The following is a 25,352-nucleotide window of genomic DNA, read 5'->3' as shown; positions in this document are numbered from 1 at the left end:
GGCCAAAAGTGATGCTATTAACTGACAGACATCTGATGGCTTTATTGAGCTTTTCAACAGGCTTCTTACGTGGGAGCTGAACTAAAGACTTAACAGCAGATCAATGGTAGCTGCAGACTACAAAAAAATGTGTATTTGAACAAACAGATTAAATTTGATCTGTTTAATCATTTGATAAACATGAGCATTTAATCTAAAAACAGGTTTATTGTGTTTATTTATGAGTTGTCAGGAATCTAAATTATGTTTTCTACCTACACTCACAGACTCACACTCACGCGATAATAGGATGGTTGACATGAAATTATATAAATGATTCTTTGTATTTTTAAGTTAAAGCAGAAAAGTTGAAGTCACTTACTCTCAGACCTCCAGCTCCAGCCAGTCCTTTCTCTCCAGACTTGCCAGCCTCACCCTGTTCACAACAGGAACAGGAAACAGAGGTTAGTAAGGAGGTCACTGCTGATTTGCTTGATCCACAATGAGCATAAAGTTGTTCAGCAGTACTCCAGGTCCTATCAAGAAGGTCTACTGGTCCACATCCAATACATTAAAACAATAGATCCTGTTTCTATAGTTCTGCAAACAAACACTTACAGACGCTCCCTTGGGTCCGGGGAATCCCATGACACCAGGCTGTCCGCGGGCTCCCTGTGGGCCAGGGGGTCCAGGACGTCCATCCTCACCAGAACCTCCCTGGTCGAGAAAAGTTCTATTTAGTATCACGGCATGTTTGCAAATCAAAACTTAAGCCCCATGTTCCCTGCCGTGCTCCGAAATAAATTAAATCCCAGAGAGGTCCACTTGGAGACGCCAGGAGGCAAAACATTTACAGATCAAATAAAGGTAGTAATCAGTGTGTACTGTCCCTGAAGCAGTGAGTCCAAAAATTCAACAAAAGCTTAATCTGCCGGTGAACAGTAATATAAATTAAAAAAACACACAGTCCCTGAACAGAAAACGTGACTTATGTTTAAATAAAGGACATTATATTCATACAGCCCATATAAAATATGAAATATTAGAGCAACACATGCACAAACATGCACTGTCTGATACAGTGGTAACAAAATATTCTCATTTTTATAAAATGGAGCCAATTCGTTAAAGATAAACCAGTTGATGGAGGTTTCACTGAAGAGTTTTGGTGTAAACATCACGAAAATGTACTAAATGTGGAAATGATTTAAAATAAGCTGCATTGTGTCAGACTTGCGTCTCGGAGAACCAGGACACTTGAGCTTATTAGAAACACAAACACCAGCGGGGACCAGGCAGGAGGATAAATAGATCGAATCTCCCACAATTAAATTTGATGAAACCACTTCTGAGTCATTCTGTGATGAGACAATTTTATACAATCTCTCCCGGGTTGTTCCACATGTAATGCTAGAAATAAAAACCTCTTAATGCTCACATGCTGTGTGATTGTTTTCGTGGATTCACTAACACAAAACAACTACATCCTTGTTGCCACGTCTTCAAAATAGTTCACTTACGGAAGGTCCGACTTTGCCTTGAGGACCAGCGTCACCAGGTCGCCCAGTCAGGCCCTGTCAGAGAAACACAATTGAGATCCAGGTGAGTCATCATCAGGCGTCTCCACACAGACACGTGCAGAAGACAAAAAGATGGGAATATGGCATCGTGGGAAATTAAATTTGCACGTGTGATTGGCCAGAAGCAACAGCTCAACACCTACTGATGGAAGTGACTAAGAGCGGAAATGTGAATGAGAGAAACCACTGATGCTAATGTGCTCGGCTCACAACAGGTAACGATTTCATTCTTGCTCTGTGGCGATGAAGCAAGAACCATCTGCGTCAGTGTTGGGAAATAGAATCACAAAGTCTGTGCAGTGAAAACCACGTATGTCAGAGATCTCCACTGATTTTACACATATTATATTATACATCTGTTTATTCCTCATGAGACAGACACGTCAGCTTAGTTTAGAGTCATTTTTATAGATGAACATAAGGGAACCTCCACCTATTTTACACATCAAACCATATGTTAAAAGGACTTGGGGGAGTTCTGTAAAGACTTTGAAATCTGATAAACTGCCTTGAGTGGTGTTCTTTACACCAGCATCGACCGGGTCTGACTACAGATTTGGAAATGAAAGAAAATCTGGGTGTGTGGATCCAGAAGGAAGAGATCTTACCAGACCTCTGGTGCTCACTGCTTATCTCGGCGTGAGAGCAGCTGCTCAAGGCTATGTTCACCGCTAACACACCTGACCAAACTGTTGATGCTGGAGCAGCATTGTGGGTAATGTAGGCACCAGGTTTTGACGAGGAGGAAGAACGTGTGGAATAAGAATAGACAATAGAATCTCTGGTTCTGTTGCATGAATTATAAAAAATACTGTTGTTTCACAGCAAATGGGAACTTGATGAATTAGATACTTTAACAAACAGTTTTATAGGTTTTAAAATGTAATCTCGCCGTTTATCTCTGCTTACCTTCAACATGTATGGAAGTGGAATATTTATATATTTATTATATTTCTCTATATATTTATTTTGATCATGTTTTTCTGAGGGCATTAAATACTGGAGTTTTGGGATTAAATGATTTTCACAGTCACAGTGGACTGACCCAGGTCTACAGCTGGATAATAATTTGCTGAATATTACCATTTAACATATCATTACAGTGTGCAATCTTTTTTAGAATGACATTGTATGTATTGAACCAATATTCACACTTGTGAAAAGTATTATTTGTGTTTGGTTTAAATCACTTTCCTGCAGATCCCCGATATCCAGACCTGTGTGTGTGGTTAACGGACTAAACTTACTCTGGCACCAGGAAGACCAGACTCTCCAGGACGGCCGGGGTCACCGTTGGCCCCCTTGGGACCACTGGCACCAGCAGGTCCGCGCTCACCAGGGGCTCCCTGTGTGAGGAGAGAGAGATTAAAACAGGAATTGGTCACTCAGTCAATCAGTAAGGAGTTGACACTTCAATTCTCAGAGCCCAGAGGAAATTAGTTTTCCTCCATTGACCTAGTGGAGGTGGGAAGATTACATTTTGACAGACTCATTTAGGTGTAAATGAAATTGTGCAGCTGGATAGATAATGTTAAATGAACTGTTGTGTATGGTGATAGGGGGACATGTAGGTCACTGGTGCATGTTGGGTTTATAAGCTATGCTGCCATCCTGAGGCCACACAGTGGAGTTGCATGGAGTGATTGGATTTGAATGTTGAATTTGAATGTTGAATTTAATGTAAAAATAAATTCAATTTGTAAGGTTTCAACAACAATATGATTACATGATTAATAAATGAAATGTTCTCAAAGCAACAACTAGCTAATAACAAAATTCTATATGGTATATGTGAGTTTCACAGATTGAAACGTGTGACTGCTGAAACATCATCTGTATCTCTTTTCTAGACCCAGATCTTTATCCTCTAAATGTATCTGTGTTTATTTTCTCTTTTAGATCAGTTTTCTGTTCTGAAAAATACAACACTAAAACAAAACAACTGTGTCAGGAACCAGTAGAACTGTGACTCACCTTGGGACCAGCCAGACCATCTTGACCGGGGAAACCACGGTTACCAGGGGATCCCTACGCAGAAAACATGAAACCAGAGTCAGGCTTATGATTATAACAAGTTTAATTTAATTAATTTGGATTAAAATGATCCGTATAGAAAATACCTAGTAATTGTATCACTTCCATTTTTTTCTCCAAATGTGCAACATAGACACCTATACAATGATTTAACAACTACAGAACTATCATGTATACATTTTGTGGGTCAAACTTTGTCAGAATAATGTGTGTTTATTAATAAATACAGTTGGCCTGTAACATGAAGTGAGAATGGACAAGAAGAAACTGGAGAATAATCTGGTTTAAATCTGAAGTTACTCACTCTCTCTCCAGGAGGTCCAAGTGGTCCAGCAGCACCGGGCTCTCCTCTGGGTCCCCGCTTACCCTCTTCTCCCAATGGGCCATGTGCTCCCTGAGGACCTGAGGGTCCCTGGAAAACACACCCGTAACACACTGAGTTAAAACAGGGACATAATGTGTCGTTGAAAGTAGCTGAAAAATCATCAGGGGTCATAGTTCTTCTCAGATAGAGTCAGAACTGCCGAACTCAAATTGACTTGATTTTGTTAGAAATTGATATCTGTGCTTTTTATTTGGATAAATACAGTGTTCACTTATCAGTGGATTTGAATTTTGTGGAATGGATGAACAATCAGGGAATTCAGGGAGAATTAAATGAAAAACAAAACAAAACTCACGAGTTCTCCTTTGGGTCCAGCCTCTCCCTTGAAACCTGGAATACCTGGGTCCCCCTAAACAACAAATGAGAAAGGAAAAATGAGAGAGAGAGCTGTACAGCACATTGTTTTTATTTTTTAATTGTCATTTAAATGTTCTGGATTTCTTTTTTTTAGCTCACTAAATGATTCAGTGAGTACTTACAGATGTTCCTTTGGGCCCGAGAGGTCCAGTTGCTCCCTGAGGCCCGGGAGGTCCACGAGGTCCTGGGAAACCAGGAGCACCAGCGATACCAGGATTTCCCTACGGAGAGAGAGAGAGGGACAGATCAAAGAGAAGTCTGTCAGATGATTGGACACATAACCATCCATCTAACTGGATGTACATTTAGACATCAATAAGTGATGGATGATATAGATATAAATTCTGCACTAAATAAGCAACTGTGACAATGCCTAGAATTGTGATGTACAACTATCATGTCTCATGTATTTAAGATGCAATAGAAAGCTCAGTGTAAATTTGTTGTGTTGCTAATACACAGGGGTAAACATCACTTACAGCTGATCCTTTAGATCCACCGATACCATCAGTACCAGGGTTTCCCTGTAAAGAGACACAGACAAAGTCAATTAACACACTGCAATAACAGATCCAGACCCAGTAAGTGTTCTTGGACTGATTGGTCTTATCAACAGTATTAGAAATATAGATATATTAAGTAGGTATATTAAAAAAATGTTGTTAAATGCACAGTGTTGAGTCAAATGATCAGAACCTCATCAAAACAATGTCAAAAAGTAGACAGATGATTTGCTAAAGTTCATATGCTACGTTTCTACTTTTAAATAAATGTTTAGAGCATCACTTACAGAAGCACCAGAAGGTCCAGAAGATCCAGGTGTACCTGACTCTCCACGAGGTCCCTGAGCACCCTCAGGTCCACGAGCACCAGTGGGACCAGCTTCTCCCTGGTCAGCAGCACAGAGGAGAATAAAGAAGACGATACATGTATTAATATGCTGTCGAAGATCTTTGGAAGTGTAAAAACATATACTGTCAATCAGCTAAATATGCAGAGAAATCCAACAGGAAACAAGCTGCAGAATCAACTGAAGTTCTGTGAGAAGCCACAAACGTATCGTTCACACTTTAAATCTACACAAGAGCAAGGCCAGAAGATTGGACTCAACCAGAAGATGAACTGAATTTACATGCTGTAAGTTTTTGTGGATTAGAATGAGGCTTGTTTGACATAAACACACCGGACCAATAATGTAACAAAGAAAATTGTTTGTAGACAATGATCACCTGTGACAGAGAAGCAGTTGGGGTGATATGAACGAAATCAATATAAAGCTCAATCTTTTGGTTGTGTATTTAACTAAAGGTTAATTTGCCAAAACACCTTTATCGTACTTTCTCTCCTAAACTAATTAATATATATATATATTTGTAAATACTTACACTTTTGTGACACTTGTCTACATTTGTTTTCGTGTGTAATGGGCTCATTGTTGCCCCTTGTGGTCGTTGTGGAACTACATGTACAGGTACGACTTTTGCTTTCAGAAAATTTATATTTTCTTTCGATGTTCATATTTTCCTCTGTTGTGGGTGATAGCTTCTTCAGCTAACTTCTATTTCATAACTTTATGAGGCTGTTGTTTACCTACAATGATAGTATTTGGTATACACTCTCCTATACTGTCTGTTCACATAGTGATGAAATATTCCTGATATTATTAGAAGTGCTGTTGGCCATGCATGTTTTGTTTTGTTGCTTTTTTTTAAAGGACATGATGTGTTCAGTTTTTTCTCCACCTGCTGATAAATATCAGGACGAAAACTGGGTTTAGCTCCATCTCAGTTCATTGAGTTACACTGATGAGGTCAGTGCCCGAAAACCAAATATTAACTCTCTCTATAATGAACATTATTCACATACTATATTGATTGGTTGAAAAAAGCAGTTACTTAATTCCTTAGTGTCTGGATTTGTTAGTGAAACAGAAAGCTCCACTTAAAGTTGCAGATTTACCAAATGGCAGCATTTGAAAGAAGAAAATAATCAGTCTGCAGTCTGTTCCTTGTCTCTCCGAGGTTTGTTATTTAAAACCAATTGCATAATGTTTTTGACATATTGTAATTCAGTATAAAAAGTGAGTCAGGCCTCAGAGAAACTCAAGTTGCTTCCCTGCCAGAGATGTGACCACACTGATGGTATGCAGCCTTGTGCTGGTGAATGGAATTCCTTTGCTATTGCTGCAGCCTTGTATAAACCCCGGCCTCCTCCTCAGTATGACATAATAGAGTTTGTAATTGTTTACAAAGACGGTGATGCAGTAGACTGATGTGTCCTTCTTACTGAGCCCACACATAATGAGACAAGGCCAATATTCGGCTGGCTCTGACACGGAGGTGAAACTGGGACAAAAGGAGGAAAATCTGTTTTTTTTTATAAAGATATGGCAAAGTATTTTAGAGGCAGTGGCTTTGAGGTTGCAAAATAAAACTTAAAAGTTAAATACGCAGTGTGATTTGGGTTTATATTGTCCCATTTAGATTTTCTTGTATAAGCAGTTTATGCAAAGGTTATTAACGTGAAAGTCGGGCCTCTTGAAAAGTGCAGAGCATTCCTCATAAGGTCCATAAAACAAACTAAACTGAAGGTAGAGCACAATAACATAAAATGAGATTCTTAATGTTTCTCACCGAGGGTCCCACAAACACAAACGTTCTCTAGAGGCAGACATACTCTCCTGCAGACACATATTAAATTGCACCGTGTGTGTTCATGGATGTAACCTGATCCAAGACAAAACCACAAGTACACACATATTCACACCGTGAGCCTAGTTTGCATTGATTATTTCATGGGAAACTCCTGGACTTTAAAAGAAATCCTCCGCCTGCAATTCCTGAAAGATTTCCCAAACTACGGAGGGGCTCCGAGAAGAAAGCGAACCCTCAGCATGGGCCCTCGATCACAGATCTGAGTCTGTCTGCCATGCAGGAGGCATAAATCAAATGCAAAGCAGAGAAGGAAAAGAAGAAAGAGACAGCATGAGGGAGCGAGAGAGGGAGAATAACAGTCTAAACCCCCTCCTTCCTAATTTTCCACACAGATGGAGGCTTAAAGCACTTTTCAATGCAGCACAGCCTTCTCTGATTTCACCAAAGCATTTCAAATCCTCCCTGAGCTTCATGCTGCCATTTTCTGAGATATAAACGTTTTGATTTGATTTATAAAGTGTTATTAGAACTGCACATAGATCACAAAGCTCTGTTTTATACACACAGCTTTTATTTTTATTGAGGAAAAATCCGTAAATTGAGTAACTGCAAGTTCACTTATTTAGGTTTGATCTCTCACAGAAAGAAAAAGGGGACGCACACAGAGACAACACTGACGTATTCTCTCAAACACAACAGCGGCGAAGAGAGAGAGGAAACGGTGACAAGAGACAAACCTACCTTTGAACCAGGAGAGCCAGGGAAGCCAGGAGCTCCAGAAGGACCGACTGGGCCCTGCAGAGAGGAAAAGACAGGCTGTCAGTTCAGCTATTAATCAATGAGACTTCCAGCTGCAGGGAGATACGATCACACAGCACAGGAGTGAACGTGGAGAAGTGAGGGGAAGAGAACACCGGGTTTCAGGGTGTTTTTATACTTTATACACTAATAAATCTCAAACTAAAGGTTGAGAATGAATTAGATGATACTCACTGGAGGACCAGCAGGGCCGGCCAAGCCATCATTTCCACGAGCTCCCTGGACAAAGAAAGTAAAGTATCGTCAGCATATAACAAAAAAACTGTTGAACAAACAAATGAGACATACATAGTTTCACACGTGCTTTTTAAATGATCAAAGCTTTAAATTGAAGTTAACTCCTGTTTGGCTCTAATAGAATACTTACCGTCTATGAAGTAGAAACTAAGCTAAAACAGGTAAGTGTTATCTTTTATGAACCAGATATTAAGGTATTGTCCAATAAGAGTTTTTAAGACTCACAGCGACTCCACTGGATCCAGGACGACCTCTCTCACCGGGCAGACCACGAGGTCCCTACGCAGACAAGAGAGAGGAAAAAAACCACAACTTAACAATCACATTGATCCTCTTTTCCGCTGTGATGTTTGGTTGTTGTGATGTCCAGATATACACACCATAGGTCCAGGGGCGCCATTCTCTCCAGAAGCTCCAGACTCACCCTACAGAGAGGACACATTGAGCTGTAAGTGTGGCAAGTCAAACTTGATTCCTTGGCGAAACATTCTGGGGGATATATTAAACCACTTGCTACCTGAGATGTTGTTCGTGCACAGAAATAAAATCCTACCTTAGAACCGACAGATCCGGTCTCTCCCTTTGAACCATCAAGACCTGAATAACCCTGAATGATAACAGGGAGAAACAGTGCAGAGTCAGGAAACCGACATTAAGAGCAAAAAACGACAAGCAGCCATTCTCCATCTGCAGACAACAAACACTCACCCTGTGGCCCTTGATGCCGGGCAGGCCGGGAGTTCCTGGGAATCCACGAGATCCCTGCAGAGAGATGATGCACCAGATCAATATACTGAACAGTGGAGGGGCAAGAAGATGAAGCTGTCCTATGAAATAATGCTGCTGCCAGGACTTCATCCAGCGTACGGATGCACATGAAATATTTGTAAATATTTTTGAAATGTTCAGATTGTTGGCTTGAGAGGATGAATGATTTTATCTAAACTAAATCTAAACATCATTAAAGCCACCTACATATTCTGAGTACCTAAAAGACAGATGCAGCAGTCAGTCATGTAGATATAAATTGTATTGCATAATCAATAAAATCCATTCATTATCTATGCTGTTTTTTCTTTGTGTTTGGATGCTACCATTTAAACAATATAAAGTAAAATACAAAAACACAATTGGAGTATAAAATTCATATAAAAGTGATAGATCATTACAAGTCAATACCAGGCTGGTGGAAGTTTATCAAGTGATATCTCCCACCAGTAAAATGCCCAGAATGTAAAAACACTGACTGGACAGCCGGAGGAATCTCACCTGAGGTCCGGAAGGTCCACGTTCGCCTGATTTACCAGGTTTTCCACTTTCACCCTGAAACAAAAAAACATCATGAAATTAAGAAAAAAATATCAAACTTCATGTTTATAGCACTTTTAAAGATGTATTACAGTGTACAGTTGGTTAGTTGTAGATGTGAGAGTGAGCGCTCCTAGTGGAAAAGACGGGGTATGTCATGTCTGCTTCCATCATGTGGCTAAAAGAAGGAATTACATTTTAAAGTCTGAAATATTGGCAGGTGGATAAAATCTGTGATAATGTTTTTGACAGATACATTTTTTTTTATCAAATATCAGAATATATCCCATTTTATTTAATTATTTTACATAATACAAAGTTGAGGCTCGCCGATAATCACTTCTCAGAGTATTAAGACAAATTAAAAAAGTTTAAGATCCAAACAAACACACGTCAAGGACATGATTTGTACTTTAACACAAATAAATATAAATATAGATTTTTTTTATGTGAATATTAGTTTATTTTGGACCAAATTTAAACCATATCCAGTAGAGAGGTTGACACTTTCTTTCAGAATACACCCAGGATAGTTTACACGGAGGACACCAGTAAAATAAGCAGCCTTGTCAGAGTTACTGCTTTAATGAATGTATATTTATTGTTTTATGAAAGTGTGATAAACTTACATCATCTCCAGGTTTTCCAGAAGGTCCAGTGGGGCCACGGGGGCCCATGGAGCCCTATATTTGTCAAGAGAAAAAAACAACCCAAGGTGAGACAAAGTTACTGGGTATAACCAACAGGGGGCAGCATTTTGGCATTTGGGTCATACGCTAACTCAAAGCTTGTGGTGAAGACTCCTGTTCTCAATTTACAATTTGATCAATCATAAAAGACCCACTTCAACATGGAGCCTGCTGATATCAGCTGCCATTAACAATGTGTTTACAGAGCAGCGAATCAAAAACAGTTGTTAATCAGATCCTATTAACTCGCTGATCTTTGCAGTCTAATCAATGTAAGCATCTGTTTGTATACAAGCACATACGCGTATTTACATTCCTAAACAATAATAATTACAATTCTGCCAAAGAGATGGAAAAAATACATAAATGTCCTTTTTATAAAGTTCAGCTGTTTTCAATCTTTCTCTCTTTCTGCCAGTTTCTCAATTAGGTTATGAATCTAATGTGTTATGACATTATCATTGGTCATATTACAGTTTTTCCTTCTAAATGACCTCTCCTCTCTCTCTCTCTCTCTCTCTCTCTCTCTCTCTCTCTCTCTCTCTCTCTCTCTCTCTCTCTATATATATATATATATATATATTACTGTGTCTTGACTAATGAAGTGAATCTACAGACAAAATAAAACTTTCAATCCTTGTTGCTAACACTGACCTGCAATAATATAAATAGTTTTTATTTTAGGAGTATCAATAAAAAGTTTTATTCTCTGCGCTTTACAAAAACTGAGCTGACACCGTGACCCCTTCCCCGACTGTCAAGTTATTTTCTTGCTTGATTTTAATCACGCTTAATGATGGACCGGCACATATTCTAACAGAGAGGGCACCTCAGCTTATCTGAACTCCACAGGGGCAGATTAACACAGCAGTGGGGAGACCCCGTGTTTTCTACCTGCTGAGGGAACGGGAAGCAAAGGAGGGGACAGTCTGGAGTTGGAAAACAACTGGAGGGGTTTAAGAAAGGGTAAAGTGGGTGCAGCCAGGAAAGAGATGAAATCAGAAGAACAAATGCTTGTAAATAACGTGAGTGGTCTGCAGTGAAAGGTTAGAAAGTGTTAATGGAAGTGGAGTGAAGCTACAAAGGAGAAATGGTGGATGAAGTTTCAGAATGAGGTAGTAAAACTGAGCAGGATGAGGTTGAACTGATTCCGTTCAGTTGAACTGGTGTTTTAGTTATTTTACGATACTTTATGAACGATATCATATTTACTTTATATCGTCTGTTAAAGTCATTTCAAACACAGAAGTGTAATTGTCGACGATGAAATCCTTTTTAAAAAGTCAGACATGAGTCAACGAAGATGTATGAAAAAGGAAAAGTAAAAGAAAAGGCTTATATAAGGCTAGAGGAAAGAGGGGGCATATGAGGAGTTTATGAAAAAGGCAAATAGAGAAAGGATTTATAAGACAGCATGTAAATGGAGGGGAGGACGAATCGTTCTCTGTGGGACACTCACAGATTGACCGGGCTCTCCAGCCTCTCCTGGGTTACCCTGGAAACCTTGTGGGCCCTGAGATGAAGAAAAAAAAGCAGAGATATTAATGAGTGAACTTCTTTTATATAAACAGTGGAAAAGAAAAGGCTAAAAACAGGTTATCAACATCTAATTAAACCTGAACTACTTTAATAATGGAATAACTGTATTTTAAGTACAAATTCTCTGATTTAAGCTTCTAAAATGTGAAACTTTAATAATAAACATATCTTGACATATTAGAAATAGTTTGAATTTGAATCTAAATATATCTAAGTCTAAGTTTGAGGCGTCGTTGTTACTACAGATTTGGATGTTTCTAAATCTTTGTCATTTGTATAGCTGAAAAAGTTTCATTTTTCATCCTGAGATATTTTTCGATAAACTCAGTCTAGTTTAGTCTGAGATATTTCAAAATATAGTGAGAAATGTACATTACAACATCCAATCTGCTCCTCAAATGTTTTGTCTGACCAAAAAACCCAAACCAAATGGTTTTCAGTTTAGGAGCCAGTTCTCACTTTGGAGAACCTGAAACCAAAGAATGTGAAGCATGTGAAGCTGTCCCTTTCAATTTAATTCCACACCTTAATTTACTGTTAGAAAACAAGGCTTGTAATACAGAGCAAATGTCTTTATTCAGGTATATTCTCGTACACCTTTAATGAGTAAATCTACAAGGAAAATCATAACAAAGCTACTTTGTATTTGTTTTTTTATCTTGATTACAAACTGAAGATTTGTAAACTGACCCTTCTTCTTTACAAATGTCAGGTAATCTGTTTGAATGTGATCTAAGCAGCCGCACGTGTGAGAAGAAACTGAGAGTGCTCAGGGTGATTAAACCATCAACCATCGAGTTGAGGCAAGTCGGCTGGCATCGCCTGCAACCTGAGAGCTTCACTCTGGAAGTTGGAACAGGAACAGAAAATATGTGAGGAGATCAGGGCTGGAGGGTTAAACCTGGTGGGCTCTGTGAAAGCCGGACAGGTGTTCCACAGTCATCTGGGCTGTGGCATAAAGAAAGATACCCCACAGGCTTATACTCTGTGTGCCACCTTCCTCCGTAAAACACTAGAACCTGAGCCGTGTGTTCACATCTTTCCCTGAAAGAGCGTGACCTTCTCTCTGGAATCATTACTGTTATTTATCTGTGATTAAATAATAAATCCTCACACGCAGAGGAAGTAGACAATGTGCCATCGAGCATGTAACAATTATAATGTTTAGTTTTCAGCATCCTGTCGTCTGCAGGTGTGTCTGGCTTGTGTGTTGTCTGGGGAGTAGAGGAGGTACTTACAGGTGATCCACTGGGGCCAGGTGGTCCTCTGGGTCCCATGGGGCCCTGAGGGGAAGAAAAGAGACACGACATCAGGCTAACGACGTGTTGTCACATCCTTGTATCACTGTTAGAACCACACAAAGGCCTTAAACAGACTGGTACACAACTATTTTAGACTTCTAGCAAGTCTGTTTGAGTCTTGCCCACTTGAACTCGGTGAGGAAATCATTTCACCTGCTTTGCCCTCAAGCTAAACAGAACTCATCATCTTGTCCTGTCAAATCCATAAATCGTTTCAAATTCCTCAGCAGCATTCACTCTCCATCCCTCTCTCTGTTCATCCCTTCTTCTTCTTCTTCTGCTCTTATCCCACGTGTTGTGTGTTTCTGCAGTTCAAAGGTCATCAGCAGTAGCTTGAACGCCACATGGCTTCTTACACTTTGACAAGGGATGGGAAAACAGCATCAGTACTGAACTGTCTGGGTTCAGAGAGTTGTGAGATGTCCTCACAACAAGACGAGGTGAGATATCTGAAAGTGAATGTTCCTCTGGCTGAACCCTAATCGCCTCAGCCAGTGCTTCCGGCTGGAGTCACATGCCTGAGTAATTTCTGCTTCAACTTCATGCATCGGTGCTCAACAAGAGACAAATCACATTCTGTGGAGGTGATGAGCCAAATCTTAATTGCTTTTCTCTCTCACACTCACACACTCTCACACACACACACACACACAAGTATATAAATTAGCTGTACAAGGAATAATGAGGCTTCACACATAAGGTTTGACAAGATTCCAAGTTCTTCAGTAATACACTTGATTGGTTGTGGCAGCATTCCTCCCGGATAAAATACATATTTCTCTCAGTGGGCTCTCCTGTGTAAACCTTCATTTCAGCTTCATGGTTATGCTTTAAAAAAAAAAAATGAATCAGGGACGGCAGCCAAAGAAAATGTCGCTGCCCGGCACAGTGGTCCTCAGAAGGGGAATGAAAGTCACCTTTCAGTGGGAGTGGGAAGCCTCCACCAAGGTCGGTAGGAACTTATCAATGGGGCTCTATACGTCCAGGATCTGAGAATGTGTGTTTAAGGGACATGCGTGTGTGTGTGTGTGTATAAGAGTGGGTTGTGTGCTTGACTTGTGATTAAACATCAGTGCAGTCAGTCCCTCCCCCGACAAGCTCCCAAATTAAAAATGAGCTGGCTTCAAAAGGTCCCAGTGCTGTGGAGTGCTCTCAGACATGTGAAGGGACAGTCAGTCAGGAGGATTGATGACACACACACACACACACACACACACACACACACACACACACACACACACACACACACACACTGCTGCCAGCTGTGACGGATCTGATCGGCGGTGTCTCAAACCTCCGCAGGGCTGAGAGGATGCCAAGCTTCTCTGTGGCTCTCTAGACCAAAATAGCATCCAGTGTGCTCCTTCCTCCATCACAGGCACGCTGCCATGCTAACTGGCGGCAGCGGTGGTGGGTTTTCATTGGCTTTGAGTATAATCACCATCAATGGCTGTTTCCTCAATTTATAAAATGAGCGCTCTGTACTCCACGTGAGGCGTAGATTTTCCTTCGGGATGCAGGAATGTGTTGTTTCTTTTCTCCGACACTTGGATGGTTTTAGATCCTACATGGGTATTTTCTCTCCTGATGAGGAACGATGCTGATGATGTGTCCATCTCGCACTTTAAAGCATTTAATAAAAGTGTGATGCTTCTCTCGTGCATGGGAGGAAGATGTTTGTGCTCCTCCACAAAGCCCAAAGTGCAGAATCAGCCATTAAAACAAACTTTGGAGGTAGCTGGGATTCAGTATTTCACTCCCGGCACTTAAAGCAGAGATGCAGATGTCGGCTGATGCGGAATTCTTCTTCTAAACACTCTGCTCTTGATCAAACTGTTGCGTCCTAGCTGATTCATAAGCCGCCCAGTGTGAGACAAGGGAACATGGGAGCAGCAGCAGGTCTCGGCTCGTCATCGCTCGCTCACCATCGGTCCTTGCATCACGCCCATCTGTGCGCCGCCGGACTTCTCGTCAAAGCCACCGGCCATCTGAGCTGCAAAGTTCTGAAAGAGGCAGAGGACAGAGAGCGTAAGAGTTTATCGAATCAACCAGACGTTATTGTATAGCACTTTCCATATAAAACCAAAGAGCTTAACAGAATAAAGGCATTAGAAACTATCAAATCAGTAAGAACGAAGCCGTCCATCCCTCCACGTCCATCCACACAAAGAACAAGACAATATCAACAGGGAGTGAGGAAGCACTATGTAAATCTCATACATTTGGAATTAGGAAACACCAGAGGCAGGTAAAAAAAGATAAACCGATGAAGATGGAATAATAAAATATTTAATGTATATATCTTTATATATCTAATGTATTAGATTCATCATTAAGTCTAAGTGGAATCAAGCTTTTAAAGTTATCAGCCAACCTGCTTTGCCCTGAAGTCATTTTGATCTGACTGGAAATAATGAAAAGAAATGTTGACAAATATTCTATATAAAAAATCTGAGGTTTGGCTGTTCCAAACTCCGTGATGTAAACTTTAAATGTATATCTTGTGTAGTGAAATGTTTTTGTTGCAGACTTTGAACGATGCGGTGACATTTTGTCAGGAGAGGATCAGCTTTTTAACAGATGATCAGAGTTCTTCTCGCGGATTCTGACGCAGACGGCGGCGAGACGGAGAGGCATGAGAACAGTTTTCATCTCTCTCTCCTTCACAAAGACTCTCCTTGTGTCCTTGCCCCCACCCCCAACCAGAAAAGCTCCTTCCCTTCCCCTCCTCGAGTCTATCATAATACCTCCTGCCCGTCCACCTCCCACTCCCCGCAGCCCACCTCCTCCCTTCTTTTCTCCTGCAAAGAATCAGAGGCATTCGATCTATTCTCTCTCTCTCTCTGCATCCACTCGCTGCTGTCTTTCTGCCTCCTCCCATTTTGAATGTGATTCCCCACATCTTTTGTGCTCTTAAATTCTTCCCTGATTTTCTCTGCTTATGCCGCGCCATTCAAAGTGAGCCCACACTTGGCTCCTGCAACAGTGTTCGACCTGTCAGCTCCTACGTCTGCAGTGAATGCAAGTCCACCGCCCCTTGCTCGTCACGGGACACTTACTCCTCCAAGGCCAGGGGGTCCGTTCGGTCCTGGAGGTCCAGGGGGGCCGGGGTTTCCGGGGGTGCCAGGCTCACCATCTCTGCCACGGGGACCATGGTTTCCCTGGAAGAGTTAAAAAAGAGAATAGAAGTTAATTAAAATCAACCCAAGGCAAGCACTGCAACTGAAGGTTGTTTACTGATGAATCTCCATCATTTGACTAATAATTTGATCCATCAAATGTGGGAAAAGTTTCCATAACAACTTCGACAAGCCTATGTTGACATATTCTACTGTTTAGTTTGTCCAACCAGATTTCACTTTAAATCCTTTAACTTCTTATAAAAGAAAATGGGGAAAAGAAGCAAATGTCAACATTTGAGAAGTTGATTTCTGAGAATTTATGTTACTTTCACTTTATAAAAGAAATATAAATGTTCTGTCTTAATCTAAAATCATTTTGCTCTAGTCGCTGCTCTCACTTTTGGCAGTGGCTTCTTTGACAACAAAATGCATACATGTGAAAAAATCATCCCCTTTGGTCTGATCACATTGTTTATAACTGCAAATACACTTAGCCAATCACCTTGGCCATCACCATTTAGCATTCATTCATTTTGCCAATATTTCAACTTTTCAAGTACTTTTGAATAAATCATTCAACAGTTGTTGGCAGACAACACACGGCTGGACAACGTTTCTCTGCAGATCCTGTTGACAGGAGTTTAATGCTCAGTTGAATCTTCTCCAACGTGACTGCACCTGAGCAGCTGGTAGCAAAGCCAGTTCCATCAGAAGTGAAGTTTGCTTTTATGAACGGACACACACTGGACATTTAAAGATAAAAGAAACTTAACAAGGAGGTTCAACTTTTTTTTTCCAAAACACAATTGCATAATTCTTCCCCTCAGAGGCTGTTGTGAATGTTGATGATTTATCCGCCCGACCCAGACTACCTGGCATACCTCTGTGCATGTAGTGACAAACTACCCTGCAAGGGGAACCTGAACAAAGAATGTGCTGAACACCTAGAAGACTATTCAACTTCTGCTAGCCAAAAAATTAATCCCGCCCTGTGCTCGACTCTCCAAAAAACAAGACCACTACAAGGAATAAACTGGATCACTTAATTGGATGATCAAAGCTTGGCCAACGCGACGACGTTGATTTCTGAATGTGAGGCCTCGGAGAGCAGCAGATTTTTACGTTATGAGAATCCGACAGTCCCACATCTGTTAAACAACTCAGACCACACCGCCTTATGGAAAGGACACATGACCAGTCAGACCGAGCAGCTCGCTGAAAGGCTACCATTCTGCAAAGCTGCATAGTATAGCAGGTATACCCAATCCCCCCCCCTCTGCCGCCCTCCCCAAAGACCTAAAGCTCTCACATTCAATAGGGCGTACTGTGTCTCTTAAAGGAGCGGAGTGTGCGTGTAGAGTTCAAGGGTCCGGGGCGAGAGTAAGACGAAGAGTTTTCACACTGACCTTATCTCCCTTGTCTCCTCTTGATCCGCGGGCTCCTTGTTCTCCTGGTGGGCCCTTGGTAAACGAGAGAAAGTGAAGCAGTCAGTGACTTCAGGCGTTACCTCAGCACAGGAGAGTTGAGGAAACAGCTGCAGCCTGTGAACTCTGCTACTGTTGAGGTCGGATACGTTTCTATTTCCTGTCACTGCGACTGGTTATTAAATTTAACACTTATACGGAGGCTGTGAATACAGACTCTTGATAGTACAAAACAATTTTCTCATACAGCAGCTCTTGAAAGGGAAAAATTTACAAATCCAGAAATAGGTGCATACCATAGGGCCAGATGGTCCTCTCGGTCCTACAACCTGCAGGTAGGGAAAAGAAAAGAGAGAAAAATATATAGATATTAGTATTGAATGCTACCATCAATGTTTAATGTGGCATATGCAGGAATGCTGCAGAGCTAAAACTGAACACAACCACTACAATGCACATTTTCCAGATGCTTTTGTACACGTGAGGTTTAGATTTCCTCGCAGTCGAGGGGGAAACATTATCTCGCTCCCATCAGAGCAGACTTGTTAATTGCCGATCTCTTCAGGCAAAGCATTATGAGGAAATTGCAATAAACAATGGCTTCTTATTTCCTGCCATGAAGTTGTATTCCCTCAAATGGATAAAGCATTTCCAGGTGCAGCACAGAGTTCTCTCTCTCGCTCTCTGCTCTGACAAACTGTATGGAGGATTGTATGGAGGCTCGGTCGTCCTCCTGCTGCGTGGGCAAACAGAGCTGCCTTCTCTCCTCACTCACACTTCTTCTTTCTTTCTCAGACTGGCTGAACAATCCTTAAATTCTTCTGCTTTTTCCTCAGACTAAGTGATGGTATCTGGTTCAGTAGTTTGGAAAATCTATTAAACACATCAACAGCCTGGGATAATGTGGGAGAATATCACTGAGTACATTTATTCAAGGGTTTCACTTAAGTTTTTCCAATTAATGCCCCTTCTACTCCGGTGGAGAGTGTATTTTATGGGGAAATAAACTTTCTATTGCATAGAGTCAGTCCCAGGGGACATTCTACATTTTGTGTATTTAAACTGTACACGTTTGTGAGTTTGAAAGTGATCTCTTGAATAAAACCAGTTTATCGAGCATCTTCAAATGAAAAGAGTTGTAGTTTGCAATAGTGTGATGCCAACTTACATCGGTAATGTCTCCGGGCTCGCCTTTCTGCCCCTGTTATTGAAAAGATGAAGCGTAAAAACAGCAATTAGCATTAGAGCTACAGTTTCTAAAAGCTTGTGACTGCAAATGCAGCTATTTTATCAGGAAACTGCAGCAAAATGTTGCTGAAAATACATAAATAAGTAGAATGACCGACAGCTTCATGAGACACATTCAAGCGGCACAGAGTGTGGGGCAGGATGTGACTGTTATCCTTCTGGCAAAAGCATTTCACATCAAAGTATCGTCCAAATCCATAAACTACAGGGACACTCAGCACTGATGTGAGCCTGGGACAGATACAAACTTTAACTGCAGGTGCTGGGGAGCTTCAGGTCGCACACAAAAACACACAAACACACACACACACACACACACACACAAACAAATATAAGATATGTGGTCTCACCCTAGCTCCAGGTGTTCCTGTCATGTGGTCAGGATGGGTAGAGGGGAAAAACAGATCATGGTTAGCAACTGGCCGACAGAGAAACAATCCATCAAGGGTGCACAGTGTTTTCCACAGGCCCATTAGGATCCATACAGGCTGATAACCTAAATTGAAGGACTCTGAAGACCACCACCAACACTCTTGGAGCCCAAAGAGCCCATCTGGATTGAGAAAGTGTTGAATCACCATCTTTTAAGAGCTCAAAGCAGAGGCAAAGAAGAGAGAACAGTAGGAAGCAGAGGTACTAGAGTAGCCTATGTTATATATACTGTATATATTTTCATCACAGTATTAAATATAGGCCCAAGCTGGGTTTTATTTGTCATATTTCAAAGCATTTTAATAAGCAAAGGGAAATAATAAGCATGATGCAAGTATCAATATTAAAAAATCCCTTGTTAGTCTGGGCTTTTTATCACTGAAATTAAATCAAATTAGTTTTTGGTGTAACCTCCAATATGATCCCTTCTACAAAGTCCTGATTCCATAACAATAAAAAACTAATGTCAAATCTTGTCCAACTGTTAATGGTCATAAAAGATATCTCTTTTTTTTTTTTTAGATTCTGTTTTTTTTAGAAACCATGAGAGTTTAACTGACCTGATAAAAGGTGAGTCAGACACATTTCAGTCATTACCAGCCCTATTTGAAGGTGGTTAATAACTTAAAATGATGCTCTCGTTGTTACAAACTACTACTAAGCACTGAACTTTGCCTTGAATGTAGGATAAGCAGTTTATAAAGCATTTTGATCAATAAGCATGCATTGCAAACAGTGACACTTCTGATTCCATCCATGCTCCTCATCCAAATTAATTTCCAGAGCTGACCAACAAGGTGCCTGCTCATCATGAGCGCAGTGGCAGTTTTAAAATGTGGCCAGAGACTCCTTGAAAAAGCCTCAGTCGAAAAAATCAAGTCGTTTCTTGCCATCAGATCTGTGGAAGTCCACAGAGAGGATATAGTGTAGAAATGTGAGGCCGTGTCTGCTTGACTGAGGTATTTCCTTAACGACTCCCATATGTCTTCATGATACTCTGGGAGGGGCAGTGTATTCAAACAAGATGGGGCCAAGGTGAGCCAGCTATATAGAAGACAAGTGAGGATGAGGTAGCATTTCACTGAAGTGAGGTCAGAAGTGTCACTACTGTCGTTCATTTGTTATCATTTGTTTGCTTTGGGGACAGGAAACCGGATCAAATCAAAGGGTGACATGCAGTCCAGGCCTGATGAATCGACCTTTGATTGACACCAAAACTGTCCATGTGTCCTTTTTCTTCCCCAAAGTAGACAACATGACGTGGCACAGTAATTTATTTATGAGAGGTGTGAGATAAATAAATTACAACCGATGGGCGTGGACGGTTCAGCTGCGCAGATGGGGCAACACTCTCCGAATGGGATCTCGGGTTTGGGGCAGTCTTTTAGCTCCTCGCAGACAATTTCGTCGCACAGGACGGTTCCGGTGTCGCACACACAGATGCGACACGGCTCTGGTTTCCATACGTCCTTGTCATTATAGTTCTGTCCGTCTTGTAGACAGCTAATTGGGTCCTCCTCTGTGTGTGAGATTACAGTGAGGCACACAGGCAGGTGGACGATGGGAGGGGGAAAAAAAGAATTAGGCATCAGGTGTGAATAAAAATCACTTCAATGTGTAACAACACAAGATTTACTTTAAGTTATAAATGGGAAACAAACAATGCAAAACACATATGCAGTTCAATAACAGGAATATATAGTTTCCTCATATACATAACTCACAAATACAGTATGGATTTTCATGCAATCATCCTGTGCCACTGAATTTTACCCAAGTATGTTTATCTGCAAGTAACATTCCACCTGTAGTGAAAGGTGCATATTATTATTTCCATTTTTTATTCTATTTGATTCTTTCATGTGTTTTCTTGTTTAGTCCATTGCATCTGCTACTGTAAAAAGATAATCATCTTATCTTATCTTACTTTATCTTAACTTAACTTATCTTATCCAAATGTATCTTATCTTAACTTATCTTATCCAAATGTATCTTATCCAAATTTCTGTTACCTTATTTCAAAACAAAAACATCCTAATTGATCCTTATGAACTAATGTCGGCTACAGACCAAAGTCTGGCTGAGATTGACTGTCTTATTCATTAGGATAAAACAAAACCATTGAACTCTTTTTATCTGCTTCTTAACAGTTGACAAAAGTGTTTAATCTCCTGTTGAGCTAAAAACTGTCTGGATCCAAAAATAACCTTCAAATAACAACAACAAAAAAAGTGAAATCTCTTATCATTAACGAAATCGAGTCCTGATCGATGCAACATCTCCTGGAGCCACAGGGCGGCAGTGTAACATCACATGTTCACAGTGAATCTGAATGAGACCTGTAAGAAACCTGCAATAACTGAACAGGAGCTGGAGACCATGTGCCTGAATTCCTCGACAAGATAAATATAGGGCCAGTTTACATTGCAGGAGACACCCTCATTTGCTGCTATGCATACAGACTCTGCTTTCAGTGAATTAATTTTTTTGAATTCTCGGACCACAGCTTTGCAAATATAGCAGAGGATCACGTGATGGAGGTGGGGGTGTGTGTTTCAATACAGGTACTGTACGCGGCCTAAATTACCCCACTTCAAGAAAACTTAACAATAGACGCAGGTCATTAGCCATATTCCAGTCCATTTGCCAGTCTGGCACTTTACTTTACAAACAGCAGCTCAAAGAGATGCTCTGATTGGAGCCAGTGAACCTGCACTGGGGGGTGAGAGTGTGCCACCCGCCAGGAGAAAGGCTTCAAGGTGCGCAAGGCCGAGAGTGTGCGGTGTGAGGAGAGGGAGCGAGTACAGTAGCTATATTTACCTCAACGCTAGGTAACCTAACGGACCTCAGTGGCAATGAATGAGGTCTTTCTGGAAGGGGACAGAGTGGGCAATTCACAAACTATTGCCTTGTATAAACACGGGGGAAGCATTTTAAACCCCATCTGGAAGCCATAGCTGTGTCAGATGCCAGTTCAAACACATCCACCCCCAAAAAAGAGGAGGAAAATGGACAGCCTTCATGCACATACTTTGCGGTTTTGACGTGTAGTTTTACAGGCCTGGACGCACTGTCAAAGGCCTGCACCTGTCCCTTCACTGACTCTGATATGAAAGATTCCTCTGATACTGGATATTCTGGGACAAGGGCTCCTCTATCTGCTGCAGAGCTGATAGAAAGCTGGCTTTTCATCACTGGAGATAATTTATACGTCTCCTTTCCCATGTGTTGGCAGACGTCCTGTTTTCCAGGGGGAGTAAAATGAACAATGAACGTTTTAAAGTGAACCCAGGTGTACGTCGAGGACAGTAGGATCAAATCTGATTTTACTGTATTTTTCACTGCTTTTAGGCCTTGATCTAACTCTGACCAGTGTCTGATTGGTTTTCTGGCCTCCTCACCTAAATGAACAGGTCAGTCAGCAGCCTCTGACTGAGGAACTGAGCTCTGGGCCATCTGAGTGTCTCTGGGCCATTGAACCTGTGGCACTGAGGTCACAATCCGACCTCTTCACCACTTGAGCGTCTCCCAGAGAAAAAACAACCTTGCCTCCAGTTAGCGCAGAGGAAAGGACTTGCATTATAACCAGGGGCTTTCGTCTGGGAAAGGGTAACCTGAGACTCAGTTTCTTTGGCATGAGCACCCCTCCACCCTTTTTTTTCTTCTCATTCCTCTAAAAAAAACACCACCTTTCCTTTGCTCTAAAAGGTTAGGAAGCATACCTTATTTCATACTGAGAAAAGACTGCACCTCTCAGAATTACAACAGTAAAGTTCCCTTCTTCCGTCTTATATTTTTCCAGTCACCTCTCCCTTGCACCCTGGCTCTGTCTCTCTCTCACTCTGGGCTGACTGTCACTGCTTGCTGGGTAATCTTTAGAGCAGATGGAAACCCTGAAATCATATGGAACAATATTTCTGGCTCCAAATTCTGTTGGCACACCTTCACTCTCACGTGTCTCCTGTGGATACTCAAATCAATAGTGATGATGGATAATCTCAGAGCAAAACTACAGTGAGAGTATGAGACTCTGCAGGTATGAAGATATTTGAAGGGTCAACAGATTCTTGAGGTAATTTTTATGGAAATATTGGTTATTTGTGCACCTTTCCACCCCAACAAGCCAGGAGTTGCCTGGATGCCCTCTGACAGCAAAGGAATGTGAGCACTTTTCACCCAAGGCCCTTGAGCCTGACCACCTTTCACTTTTTATCCGTTCCCTCCCCCCCCCCCACCCTCTGTGTTAGGTGAATCTGCAGTTAAAGGCCCCTAAAGCACCCACAGGTGTCGAGAAAGGGGAGGTTTAGGCTATAAGGCACAGAGCTCCACTAGAGTGGATCGAAATCTGATTCCTGTGATTTTCAAACTATGCCTGAGAATGCAAACTTTGACAAGAATGAATAAGCACAGCTGTCATCACAATGAATCTGGATAAAAAATAACTTTGCGCCCCAAAGAAAACAAATGAACCTTATTTCGACCCACAGCCTCCCACGATCCATTCCACCTTTTTTACGCACGTCCACAGCTCTGACACACTGAGTTTCATCGCATCTTTTGGACACAGTATCATCAGTATTTCTGACGGACACACCGTCCACAACGTATCATCAATCAGACAACTTCACCTGCAACAGGTTTGCTGCAGAGAGTTGAACTTTCTGTGCGTAAAAGTTGCAGAGTGGCACCAGAGCAGCTTTAAAACCGATCAAAGTTCACGTGCTATGCTTCAAGATCAACACATTTAGATTAATGTGGGAACACAAGCTCTCCACATGCATCTTATGATAACTTTAACATTTATTTTATTATAGCTCTGGAATAAAAACAAAAACGCATCACTTACGGTCGTCCTCCTGACATCTCACAACGGCTAATAGACAGACTTGGGTTGCTACAAGCAGCAGTACAGTCCTGGAATCCATAGAGCTGAACATGTCTAAATATTAGACATGCAGTGCCCTTGGGGGAGAAATACGGGTGCGAAGGTAGCGGAGGCTTCTCTCAGTGTTTGGTGCGTGTGTCCCCAGTTGCAAAAGCCAAACCACTCGACATTCACCCTTTCCAAAAAAAAAAACCGAAAGGACCGATGGGGCAATCCAGCGGCAGGACCCGGACCTGCAGCAGAAACTCAGCACCGACCGCCTCTAGGCCAGACGCTGTAGTTTTTATATGTGTCCCGTTGCCTTCAATGAATCTTCGTGTATTCCCAAATATCAGGCCGGCCCCTTACCCCCTGTCAGGCTGAAACCCGAGCCCAGTCTCCCTCCCATTCTGTCTCCCAGGTTCCATTATCCCAGACCACTCCCTTCTCCACGTGCTGCTACTGAACCCAAAAAACTTCAGACCCTCTTCTTCCTCCACCCCGCCCCCACCCCCCCCCCCCTCGCCTGCCTTGCTCGAATGCGCAGGGATGGCAGGGTCGTTCGGTCTTCTTCTCCTGGATGTTGGCAGGTGAAGTCTCACAGACAAATAGTCCTGAGGATGATTTCACTTCAGAACCATGTTTCATGTGTCTCTGGTGAATTACACTGTGACACCTGCAGGGAAACTAAAGAGAAATTATGTCCCAGAATATTATGATTTATTAATATATTAACTTATAACCAGTAAAGGTGTGTACTACAGAGTCACTGTCATATTTGGGGTATATTGTTAAGATATAGGTCCTGTAGTGAAACTCAGAGTGGACAAGATTATACTCTGCTCAAATAAACCCCTTCAATACACAATAACTGGCATTCAAAGATTCTCTTGATCTTTAAATAACAACTTCATGACACACAAATGAAAATAAAATATTGATTTATGCTGTGACCACCCACAAGGAAGCAAGTGTGGAATATAGAAAGTAAAAAAAACAGTTTCCCACATATTTTCTTCTCATTGAGCCAAAAACAAAGTCACAATGATGTATATGATATTAATTAAAAATGTATCATGAAGTCCAACAATTCAATATCATTATACTTTTAGCGCTCCTACTTACTCATCACTTAATGCTCCATCAATGGGTTATAACTATGACCCATGTGGTCAAGCAATACAACAGATAAATATTGATCAAGTCCCTGATTCATGTCCATGAAGCTTAATACACTCATTTTTAACCTGCATATGTTCAGACAAGTTAGAATCAGTCAAGTAGGAGTTTCATCATTGAAAGAGAATTGATATCTAATAATAACTATATTCTCATGATAGATTTTTCATTTCAGAAACTGTTTGTCATGTATTAAGGTTC

The 25,352-nt window shown here is 41.3% G+C and overlaps 1 protein-coding gene across 1 annotated transcript in view; it reads right to left on the bottom strand.

Moving 5' to 3' along the window:
* Positions 1–24,045, bottom strand: part of col2a1b (collagen, type II, alpha 1b) — a 38,465-nt gene extending 14,420 nt beyond the window's left edge. The window contains exons 1-27 of the mRNA XM_061070412.1: positions 23,955–24,045; positions 19,027–19,043; positions 18,597–18,629; positions 17,725–17,757; positions 17,411–17,464; positions 15,942–16,043; positions 14,808–14,885; positions 12,820–12,864; positions 11,502–11,555; positions 9,983–10,036; positions 9,315–9,368; positions 8,754–8,807; positions 8,599–8,652; positions 8,426–8,470; positions 8,271–8,324; positions 7,983–8,027; positions 7,731–7,784; positions 5,126–5,224; positions 4,815–4,859; positions 4,458–4,556; positions 4,274–4,327; positions 3,898–4,005; positions 3,534–3,587; positions 2,807–2,905; positions 1,500–1,553; positions 598–696; positions 362–415 (exon numbers count right to left, since the gene is read on the bottom strand). Of these exons, the coding sequence (XP_060926395.1) occupies positions 362–415; positions 598–696; positions 1,500–1,553; positions 2,807–2,905; positions 3,534–3,587; positions 3,898–4,005; positions 4,274–4,327; positions 4,458–4,556; positions 4,815–4,859; positions 5,126–5,224; positions 7,731–7,784; positions 7,983–8,027; positions 8,271–8,324; positions 8,426–8,470; positions 8,599–8,652; positions 8,754–8,807; positions 9,315–9,368; positions 9,983–10,036; positions 11,502–11,555; positions 12,820–12,864; positions 14,808–14,885; positions 15,942–16,043; positions 17,411–17,464; positions 17,725–17,757; positions 18,597–18,629; positions 19,027–19,043; positions 23,955–24,045 (1,686 nt within the window). The remainder of the gene's footprint in view (positions 1–361; positions 416–597; positions 697–1,499; positions 1,554–2,806; positions 2,906–3,533; positions 3,588–3,897; positions 4,006–4,273; positions 4,328–4,457; positions 4,557–4,814; positions 4,860–5,125; positions 5,225–7,730; positions 7,785–7,982; positions 8,028–8,270; positions 8,325–8,425; positions 8,471–8,598; positions 8,653–8,753; positions 8,808–9,314; positions 9,369–9,982; positions 10,037–11,501; positions 11,556–12,819; positions 12,865–14,807; positions 14,886–15,941; positions 16,044–17,410; positions 17,465–17,724; positions 17,758–18,596; positions 18,630–19,026; positions 19,044–23,954) is intronic.
* Positions 24,046–25,352: the final 1,307 nt, after the last annotated feature.

Source organism: Limanda limanda, chromosome 4, assembly GCF_963576545.1.
Source record: "Limanda limanda chromosome 4, fLimLim1.1, whole genome shotgun sequence".
In the NCBI taxonomy this organism is placed as follows: domain Eukaryota; kingdom Metazoa; phylum Chordata; class Actinopteri; order Pleuronectiformes; family Pleuronectidae; genus Limanda; species Limanda limanda.
The sequence above is the reverse complement of the archived record's forward strand: the minus strand, read 5'-3'. Positions and strand labels throughout refer to the sequence as shown.